The 11,046-nt window shown below is 47.1% G+C and overlaps 1 protein-coding gene across 1 annotated transcript in view; it reads right to left on the bottom strand.

The window, feature by feature from the left end:
• Window positions 1-71: 71 nt before the first annotated feature.
• Window positions 72-11,046, bottom strand: part of LOC112072119 (FYVE, RhoGEF and PH domain-containing protein 6-like) — a 16,513-nt gene continuing 5,538 nt past the window's right edge. The window contains exons 2-5 of the mRNA XM_024139542.2: window positions 7,125-9,441; window positions 2,393-2,510; window positions 1,394-1,461; window positions 72-1,238 (exon numbers count right to left, since the gene is read on the bottom strand). Coding sequence (XP_023995310.1) covers window positions 1,193-1,238; window positions 1,394-1,461; window positions 2,393-2,510; window positions 7,125-9,441 — 2,549 coding nt within the window. The 3' untranslated portion in view covers window positions 72-1,192. The remainder of the gene's footprint in view (window positions 1,239-1,393; window positions 1,462-2,392; window positions 2,511-7,124; window positions 9,442-11,046) is intronic.

The following is an 11,046-nucleotide window of genomic DNA, read 5'->3' as shown; positions in this document are numbered from 1 at the left end:
CACACACACACACACACACACACACACACACACACACACACACACACACACACACAGGATTAGCCGAGGCATTTCTAAGTCTGGGGGTCCTCCACCCACGCACTCACTGCAGGAAGCAGCTGTTCTGTGGTCAGGGGCAGCCATGGCCATGGAGACTGGAGAATGTGATTTGACCTCTTTCTTTAAGTCTCCCCCCTCTACTGTGTCTCTCTCTCATCTCTCTTTCTCTCTCCCTCTCTCTCATGCTCAGCCCCATATTCAAAATGAATCCCATAGTGGGTCCTGTTTAAGGCAGACAGACAGGGCGACACTTGGCCCTGAGTGTGTGTGTGTGTGTGTGTGTACCTGCGATTCCCCTTTCGGACAGTCTGAAAGCCACTCCCAAGAGGAAATCTAATATCGACTCTGCAGCCGTCTCAGACAAATTGTGGGTTTAGAGAGATTTTAGAGACTAGGCTATGCGAGACAAATAAAGGCTGGATTAAATCATTTTTCCATTAAATAAATAAAACATTGAAATCCAACACAAGGTCTATCTTCCGCTGCAAAAATCAAATCCTTTTTCAGAGCTCAGAACAGCTTGACCTGGCTGGTACAGTTGACCACCTCAGCTTGACACAGCTCAGCCCTGCCCAGTAGACCAGACCAGTACAGTAATCACAACACCACCACCGTGAGTAAACAACACTCATCAGAGATCCCACACACACCTGTCACCTCCCCCTGAGACCAACATCAAAGCACCCAGCTCTGTCGTCACGGTTACCTGCTCCACTTTTCACCCCAACAGGCACAGAGCGGGGACGTTATTCCTCCCACCAAGCAGGAGCAGTGAGCTAGCTAGCCGGTAGTTAAATATAATGAAACAACTCTAGCCTATGTTTCCACTCTATAAAGCCACCACTTGAAAGCTGAAACTAGCAACACATGCTTGACTCCTTAGCTTCCTTTATGATTTACATCTCAGTGTTTATCACTGATCCTGCTAAGTGTGATACCTCCCAAAAACAACAGCAACAGTTCTACCAGAGACAACTCCACTGCTGAGAACTGCTGCCTCGGGGGCAGGGGAGAAAGGCAACACAGCACAGCTAGTCGAAGGCTTGCTGGGTAACACCACTGAACACACAGATAACACACAGATAACACACGGTTAACACACAGATATGGTGCTCATCAAAAGCCCAGCGGCTTAACTGATACTTACTATGTGAAGAAGCTTCAGGACGTCCACAAACCTGGAGGGAGAGGAGATTGGTGTAAACATTATATGACARAAAAAGACACACAGACACACACACCCAATCAAGGACTTTATCATGAGAATATTCCACAGAATCGTTTCTTGTTTTTAGAGGTGGTGTGTGTGTCTGTGTGTGTCTCGGGTACTCACACTTTCTCAGAGCTCATGATCTCCTGGGCGATATGCACCACCTTTTTCCTCTTCACCTCATCCTCTTGCTGGAACGACAGACAGACAGACAGACAGACAGACAGACAGAGAGAGAGAGAGTCAGACAGATAGACAGATAGATAGAGAAAAGCACAGCATTCAGTCAATGTAGTGAAAAAAGCTAGCTAGCTATATTCTAAACGTTACAGACATACTTCCACTTACAAGGTCACTGCAGCCCACCATCTGACTGTCCTGCTATAGTATGCATAGGCACAATAATCTGCCCATTTGCTGTTTCTAAACAGAGCTGAGCTGCCGTTTCACACGTCTCTTCCCCTCGCTACTCTCTATCCACTTCAGCTATCTTCTCTACCCTCTGCACTCTCCCTCCCTCCCTCCCTCTCTCTCTCTCTCTCCCTCTTTCAGTCTGATAGTGAGTGGTCTGGGGTGGAAATGAGGCGGTCTTAATTTGGATAGTGGCCTTGCCCTTGTGTGACTGAAGGGGCCTCCTGCTCCTAATTGTGTGTGTGTGTGCTTGTGTTTTTGTCTGTTACAGACACAGGCTTTTAGAGTATCATAAATAGGGTCAGACAGGACAAAGCAATCAGCCATTTTCAGAGTTATTCCTGCCCCCTAAACCCTCTATGTCTGACCCCCCCCAGACAGAATGACAGCCCCATCACACGCAGGCACAGTGTGATATTCCCCACCTGCCTTTCTTTACTTCATAGAGCCCTGTGCCCAGCACCCATTTTGGCTCCATGACGCGTGTCTGATAGTGTCGTTATCACTCGTGTTACACCTGCCAATATCTTTCCTGTTATACCACCTGTCATCACTGTCCTCACTCTGTCTCAGTAACATCCCCTCTGTTATCACTCATGCCTAGGACCTACCAGAGCAAACACATCTAAAGAACCCTACCGTAACCTTATTGACAAGGCCGCCACATCCACTGTGTATCGGGTTGTGTGTGTGTGTATTAAAGATAGATACCTGTCTGTCTTCTTCTGACAGCTCCAGGTGCTCCTTGCTGGAGGTGGAGCTGTTGTCATCCTCGTCAGAGCTGTGGACTTCCTCCTCAGAGTGAGCATCATCCAATCCATGCCAGCCCCTGCAGGCAAAACAGGAAGTCCCGGTCACCGCATTATCCTCATGGTTATCAGCCAGAGTGTGTGAGCGCTTACACATACAGTATGTATATGCAAGCATACCACGTACACACACTTCTGAATAGACTTTTTAATGTTTTATGGGAACAGTAATTGGCACGATGTCTCTACAGCCACGGGACTAGGATGATCTCCAGCCTGAAGCACGGATGTCAAAACGTTGTCCACAGCTATACATGAGTAAACATAGTTGCCATGAAGACTCCACAGACAGCCTGTCTGCTGGCAGCAGGGCACCAGCCTGCTCTTCAGTCAGCTGATACAGGTCTGTCTGCTGAGTGGCACAAGTAGCAACATGTGTTTGTGCCACTAATGTTTTCATCTTGGCTTCACAGCCTWTMCAGGARATRTTATCACAGCTGGATTTTGAACCAAACAAACCCAAAGTACTGTCTACTTTCTAATCTGGAGGACTCATAAGATACTGTCACTCTCTTTATTTTGACTACTTTGTCTTTCCTTCTCTCTCTCTCAGCTACCCCTCTTTCCCTCTCCTCTTGTCTCTCCTTCTTCCCTCTATACCCTGTTTCTCTTCCCTACCCCCATCTTTTCCTCTTTTCTCCCATTCTTTCACTCTCTCTTTCCTCCCATTCTTTCACTCTCTCTTTCACTTCCATTCTCACTCCCTAGACAGGCCTTCCTGCACACTGGGTCAGGCACAGAGCGCCTCTTGTTTACTGCCTGAGGCTAGTTACATAAACTAAGCAGGCTGAGAAGCTTGGGAAACACTACAGATTCACGACACACATACACACTCTTTCAAACAACCACAACGGCACACAAATACACACATGCTTGCAAGCACACGCACACACACAAGCATGCACAAATGCAAGCATCTTTCAAATGATGAAACACACATAAACAGGGGCAAAAATCACACAGTGAAAGATAAACACTTATATTATCCAACTGGAGTACCAGATCTGGGCAGCTAGATATATGTGGAAATGTTACATACAGCTCTTTACTGCTGAACTCTTGAGTCTAATATTTCCCTTCAGCTGCCCTTCTTTATACTTGTCCAGTAATCTGATTGACCTGCCTTTATCTCATGGCCCCAGAGTGGCGTAACAAAATACTGGTTTGAGCACGCACGCACGTGCACTGCACACACACAACCGCACACACACAACTGCCTTTTGATATATGAGGTGAACACACACACAAGAACACTTGAATGAGGATGTGATTACAGTGAGTTGGGAGTAGGGTTGCAAAGGGCCGGAAAATTCCGGCAAATTTCTGGAAATTTTCCATGGAAAGTTAAGCACGGGAATTTTGCTTAAATTCATCAAAAAAAGTCAGCTTATAACAGTGAACCTTTTTTTGTGGGATACACAYAAGGCAATTCTAGGTCTTGTGGCATATTTTGGTTAAACTATTCCCATTTCAATGGAATTGCAACCCTCTGCATGCACAGTGCATTCTTCCATCACATGTACAGCTGATTCTCAAGATCTTGCACACTAATGAGATGCTATTGAGCCCACACTACTACACTGTCTGAGCCAAAGACTACATGCTTTCTGGTAAGTTTTTATTACAATACTGGGTGGGGTGAATATATTTTATATGACATACATGATTTTTTGTTAACTAGTAAATAGTAGCCACCAGCAAAGTGTGTTTAAATCATTTATAACTTGTTAACAATTTCTGCTAGTTAGTTTTTGCTACCATGTGGGTTTTAGCTTGCTTGAGCCTGCTAACTGAAGAGCGTTAATTCATACATGTTTAATTTTAAAAGATTTATCTTACAAAGGAGTTGTTTAATCTAACTGCTTAACTATCTGTATTTTTTTTTTTTTTTTTACTTGTTATTTCTAATCTTAACAGGAAAATGCCACGGGCATTATCTGATGTGTGGATACATTTCACTGCAGCTAATGTAGAAGGAAAAGCTGTGTACGCTTGCAAATACTGTGCCAATCATATGTGAAGAATGCAACAAAGATGCAGAATCATCTGGCCAAGTGCATAAAGTTCCCTCAGCGCTCACAACAAGCAACCTCTGACAAAAGTCCCTCTACTGCTATTCGAGGTGAAAATCATGATTCAGACACCTTATCGATAGCAACAGCTCATGGTCCTCCTGGAATCAGAAGTTTTTTGACTCAATGGAGAAACGTAGTCAGAGAAATGCTGATGAATGTCTTGCTTGAGCTGTGTATGCAACTGGTTCACCTCTGATGCTCACAGGCAATGTGTATTGGAAGAGATTTCTGAATGTTGTTCGCCCAGCATACACCCATCCAACCAGACATGCTTTATCTACTCATTTGCTGGATGCAGAGTTCAACAGAGTTCAAGTGAAGGTCAGGTAAATCATACAGAAAGCAGAGAGACTTCTGCCTGAAGCCCATACACGCCGCAGCRTACATGTTGAACCCCAAGTATGCTGGCAAGAGCATTCTGTCTGGTGCAGAGATCAACAAGGCCTATGGCGTCATCATTACCGTGTCTCGCCACTTTGACCTGGATGAGGRCAAAGTTCTTGGCAGTCTGGCAAAGTACACTTCCAAGCAAGGGCTTTGGGATGGAGATGCAATATGGCAGTCGTGCCAAAATATCTCATCAGCCACCGGGTAGAAGGAACTTTGTGGATCTGAGACTCTTTCCCCTGTTGCTCCTCATCCTCCAAATCCCACCAACATCAGCCGCTTCAGAGCGCAACTGGTCCTTGTTTGGAAACACACACACTAAAGCACGCAAACAGGCTGACCAATACATGGGTTGAAAAATTTGTGGCCATCCAGGCAAAATTGAGGCTTTTTGAGCCTGACAACAAGCCATCCTCAACAAGGTTGGAAGTGACAGTGAAGATGAGGCCTCAGAGTCTGATGTTCAAGAGGTGGACATTGGAGGTCCAGGGAGAAGACATGGAAGCCTGAGAGGAAAGACAACCAAAGCTTTAGTTTCTAAATCATCATATAAAAAACTATCATTTTTTCTAAACTATCATCATGTATGTTGAAAACGTTTTTGGGAGATGCGATGGATCATTGGGGATCATCCAATAACCATTTCTTTTGTTGTTCAGTGAACTCATCCCATGTGAAGAGTCAACTAATTATTAAAGTGAATTCGTAACTACATTTTATTACATTTTTTCTAATGGAAGATTTCATCATTGCAATTATGTCTACTTATGATAAGGTAAAGGTTTATGTTTCTGTCTCCATATGATATGTAAATATATCCAATGCAAAAACATCTACATTGAAATGGTATTATATTATATTTGCATATATTCCATGAATTCCCATATATTCCGTTAATTCCCATATATTCCCTTAATTCCAGGAAGGTTTCCACCTCTGAATATCCCAAAATGTGCAAACCTAGTTGGAGGCCTGACTCTTGTTAGCAAGGACCGTGTCCAGTCCATTCACTCATCCACAACACATCGCAATATTTTCGTGTCCAATACAGTAGCAAAATATTAAATTACGTTGAGTCATTCAAAAAGGGGTTCACTGAGAATAGGAAAGAGAGTGAGAAACCGAAAGAGAGATGGGAGAGAGAGATGGCAGAAAGAAAGGGAACAGGAGAGAAAGGGAGAGATATGGGAGAAGGGACAGGAAGAGATGAGAAAGCGAGAGCAAGAGAGTGGGAGGGAGGGAGAAGGAAAGAGAGAGGCTGGTGGTTGCTGGAGGTTTATTTTCCCTGTTCAGAGTGCAGTGTGGCGTTTCTGCGATTTTCAGATATTTCCTGCTCTGGCCACTGAAAATAACCGACAGGAAAACAGTCCAACCTGCTGCACATCAATGCTCTATTCACAGCCTGGATGGCTAACACTGAAGCTAACTCTCACACTCGTACAAGCACAGCCTGCCAATGCTAACGCTCACACAAACACAGCATGTTGGTCTACGTTGTAAATACGATGTAACAATGGGTATAGTACACACAATGTAGTTACATTGTACCTGACATGGTCTTACCACCATGTAAATCCATAGTTTTAGCACTAAAGTGGGAACAAGACTGTAAAGTGAAAACTAACTCTCACACAAGCACAACCTGGGCACAGGCCTAAATACTACAATACTTACAGTCTCACTGTGACACAGTACACATACACACACACACACACAAATAGAAACCACTGAACACAGTACACACACCCATGGCATTGTTCTAGGTTCAAAATCAAAACATTTACTGTAAATTGCTCGAGTCTCTCTTTCCAGGAAATCTGATTCATGAAGCATTAAAGCTCATTAAAAGTGACACATCTATGACTGTTGTGGTACATTAACACTACGGTAGCAAAAAGTATCATGATGTAATAACTGAGTTATTTACTGTAGGCAACTAATGATCAAAGGATTATGATCAGCTCTGTAACTCTGGATTCGTTGAAACCTAAGTTGCCCATGACACACGAGAGGCACTATGCAATCAGACAACAAAATGACACACACACTCTGTTGAAACCTAACCCAGACCCTTTGTGTGTGTAGACAGAGGAAGAAAGAATTCCCACTCACACGCACACACACACACCATACACACGCACGAACAAACACACTGTGACACACATGCTGTACCTCTCATAGTCAATGGAATGGGGTCGCTTATAGTCGCAGTGGCTCTCGTATGGATCCTGCACCTCATAGACGTCTGAGTCACTGTGTCTGTGTGTGCTTGGGTCCAGACTGTGTGTRAGTGGCCAGCCCAGCCGTGCGCTGAGGAAAGGCAGGTTCATGTACTCCGGTATCTCCTCATACAGAGGAACRTTCTCATACTCYACCGACCCCTCTCCATCCCYGCCAGACACCCCCGYRCTGYCGTYGGACTGGTCCACCRTCCCSKYCCSYCCGCCCGGCTCCACGCTGGTACAATCCAGAGACTSGCCGCTTCTGGCCAGTAACCGTGGCAACATCCTGACAGACAACCGCAGCTCCAGAAGCTTCCGGAAGGAAAGGCTCCTCTTGGTGCCGTCGGCGCGRGCCAGCAGGTCAGCCGAGGAGAAGGACTGGGCCCTCTGTTTCCCCCCCAGMAGAGCTGCTTTCCCYTGGGGGGSCCCTYGGCTGCTGCYGCCGCTGCTGTGTCTGGAGGAGCTCTGCCTGCTGAAGAAGGGCCTTGGGAAGCGCCAGGCTGGTTTCTCCTGTGGGGTGGCAGGCAGCTCCCTCATGGGGGTGTTGGCGTGGTGCGGAGGRGGTGGAGGGGGGGTGATGGACGGGGGGGCACCCGCTGGCAGGCTGTGTCTCTGGGGCTTCCTGGGCGGGGCCCTGGGTGACCCCCCCTCTTCCGCTGAGCTGGCCTTCCTTGTCATGCCGAMGGGGGGCGGGCGGCAGCTGAGCTTGATCTGTTTGGGCAGGCTCCGGGTGATAGGGTAGCGCTCAAAGTCTCCGTACCCGTCCTCCGCTTCTTCTTCCTTCTCCTCCTCTTCCTCCCCTCCTCCTCCTCTTCTCTCTGAGGTCAGTGCGTTAAGCTCAGGCTGAGAGAGCAAGTCCAGAGAGTGGGAGGTGTTTCGGTTGAGGGAGGGGGGACAGTGGATGGCTCTGTGGAGGCGGGGGGAGAGGGACTTCTGTCTAGGTGGAGGCACAGGGTGAGGCTCCTCTTCAACTTCAGGGTCCTGGGAGGGTGAGGGACTGTCATACACTCCCTGGKTGTGTTCTTCCTTCTCTGAGGTGAGACATCTCCCCCCAMTCCCCTCAGTCTCCCCMACCTCTCCCCCCTGTGTGCGGTTCTTTGTCTCCCYCTCATGGGTGCTGGCCTCCAGGCCGTCCTGCCTTACCAGGGCTAGCTTACGGGGCTTGCGTGGCAGCGGCACGGGCAGGGGCTTACTGGGGGCGGCAGGGACTGTGAGGTCAGTGGGTAACCTGGGTATTCTGGAACACTGTGTACTACTGTCTGCGTGGGAGGGGGTGCTGTCAGGCTCACTGTCCACCTGGGAGGGGGCGAGGTTGGGGGGTAAAATCTGTGGGGGGGTGCGGGTGGGTGGAACTATCTGAGAGGGGGTGCGGGTGGGGGGGACTGTCTGTGGGGGGGTGCGAATGGGGGAGACTTCCAGTGGGAGGATGAGGGGAGTGGGAATGGTGTCAGTCTCATTGCAGTCTATATTACAGCTGTCAGTGTATGTCTGTTCTGCATTAGAAGCTTTAGTCTGTGTAAGTGTTTCTGCCACCTCAAGAACATTACATGACTGGTCCCCTGAMCCAGTCTGATACYKCTGACCCTCCTGTCCTTTCTGGTTCCTCTGYCTCTCCTCTTTGTTCCCCTGCAGCTTCTCCTCATCCCTGCTCCYCTCTCCATCCCTCTGCCCCTCCTSTCTCTGGGGTTTGTCCTTGAGCCTGAGATGGAGGGTGTTGGTCACTCCTCCGCTCTYCTCACTGTCTCCGTTCTCTGTTTTACCCGGCCGATTGGCTACCAGCGTTCCARTGCTTTCCGTGGCATTCCCGTTTGGCCAGGAGCCGAGCGTATCGCTCCCGACCTCTGTAACGTTCCCATTCCCTAGTCGTTTGCATTGGGAGCAGTCCTGGAGTCCRCAGGAGCAYGTAGGAATGATGTAGWCCGAGTCGCGCAGGATGGGCTGCGACAGGATCCCGTTTCTGGAGTTGAGGAAGGAGAGGCTSTCGTCCCCAGCCCCSCKGCACTYCTGGGAAGGGGTTTGGGGTACTCTGGGTCTGRGGGGTGGGGGAGAAGCCGGGGCTKSWGGGGCGGAGGGTTTGGAGAGGCATGGTTTGGGCGCCACAGCAGGTTTGGCTCTCTTTAGCGCAGCAGGGGAGGGTTGGGTAAGAAGGAGGGAGGGTTGGGAAGGCTGGGAGAGGAGAAGATCAGGTTTGGGAGCGATGGGAGGAGGCGAGAGCTTCACCGAGGGGGCGAGTTTGGGTTTGGGAGCCACTGGCGGCTTCTTCACACCTGTAGAGAATTAGAGGAGGAGGAAGAGTGAGGAGTAGACATTAGACAATGCTGGGGAGGGGGGCTGCTAAAGAAAGAAGTGACCCTTTAACCTTTATGGCTGCTTAAAGGCACAAGCAGGAGGCAAAAAGCAAAACAGAGCACATTCCACTGCCCTGCTGTAATGCATGCACTACCCTGGATATCCCTTGACCCCCCCCCACCCCCCCCCCACATCGACACATACCAACCAGTCAGCAGCAGCACAGAGACACCTCGTGGGGTAAGAGGGGACAGGGCAAGGGTCAGAGGATCAACCTCTAGAGGTCAATGGGATTTTTAGCTCACTAAGGAAGGTTGGGCACAAATGGTCAGAAAGTGAAAGAATGAAAGAACCAAATGATTCCTGTACTCATATATTCACTGTGTTCTGTCTGTACAGAAAAGCTGAACAATCAAAAAAACGAACTATAACCTAAGCGACATCACATCTCCCACAAATAAAAAACTTTGACRGTAATGCAATTACTGTGTGAATGTGTCTCTAAGCGGGCACCACACATGCCCGTGGGAGGTTGAGCCTGCACTACATGGATAACTGGATTATGAATACAGACCTCTGCATTGAATATGAGACACTCGTTCCTGCATTGAAGGTCCTTCAATATCAGGTGAAGAATGACGATCCTCATGATGGTTATGAATAAATGATGGTCATGATGGTTATGAATAATAATAATAAATGAAACACTATAGCACCACACCTCTCCTCCTAAGGTGTTAGGAATYGTCAGTGGTAGACAAATGTTACATACATGATAATCTATGCCATTGCCAAGAGTTCTCTTAATATACAGTTAATCCACTGATTCCCTAATATCTGGATGCACAAGTCATTGAGTGCAGCTGTCTTACTGTCTTACTTTGTTTTTGTCCTAGTAGGCCTACGTAATAGATCAGATGAATTAGGCTAATGCCATTGATTTCCCAGAAAGTGCACACACCTGGATTATATCCTAAATCAGTTGCTGATTAAAAGTGAGGGAAGAGACTGGCTACTGCAAATCCTCTGAAGTTGCAGAGAAGCTTTACAGGCGGCTCTCCATAAAGGAGGATTCCTCACGAAACTAGAACAAAATAAGATCCAGATTTTTTTCCTCCACAAAATGTAATTCATAGAAGGGTCCTTTGGAGGAAGTTTTATTGACATATATTTGGCATTTGTATCTTAAAACATAATAGATAAATAATTAATTGAACACATTTTGGCCTTACCCAGGCCTCCTTTAAGACTCCATAGTGTTTCATCTGTAGGCGCTACAAAGTAAAAGTCTGTGTCATATGAAGCTTTACCGATTGCTAAGTGATATGAATAGTATTTTGATTTTAACAACACATTTCTTACATACATTTATGAATATTGCAAAATATAAACATGAATATTGAAAATATACAATGTTTGATTTGGCACATTTTTCAATATATTTTTGAACATAATATTCTCTGCTAGTTTTATACTTATGTGTCACGCGGGACTAGGTGGGTGCAGGAATCAGACGCAGAGAGAGTTCCACTGGGGTATAGTGCTCTTTACTAAGGCACACACAAAATATAAGCCCAACAATA

The sequence above is a fragment of the Salvelinus sp. IW2-2015 genome, unplaced genomic scaffold (genome assembly GCF_002910315.2).
Source record: "Salvelinus sp. IW2-2015 unplaced genomic scaffold, ASM291031v2 Un_scaffold1827, whole genome shotgun sequence".
NCBI lineage: Eukaryota > Metazoa > Chordata > Actinopteri > Salmoniformes > Salmonidae > Salvelinus > Salvelinus sp. IW2-2015.
This window is presented reverse-complemented; position numbering and strand designations above follow the sequence as displayed.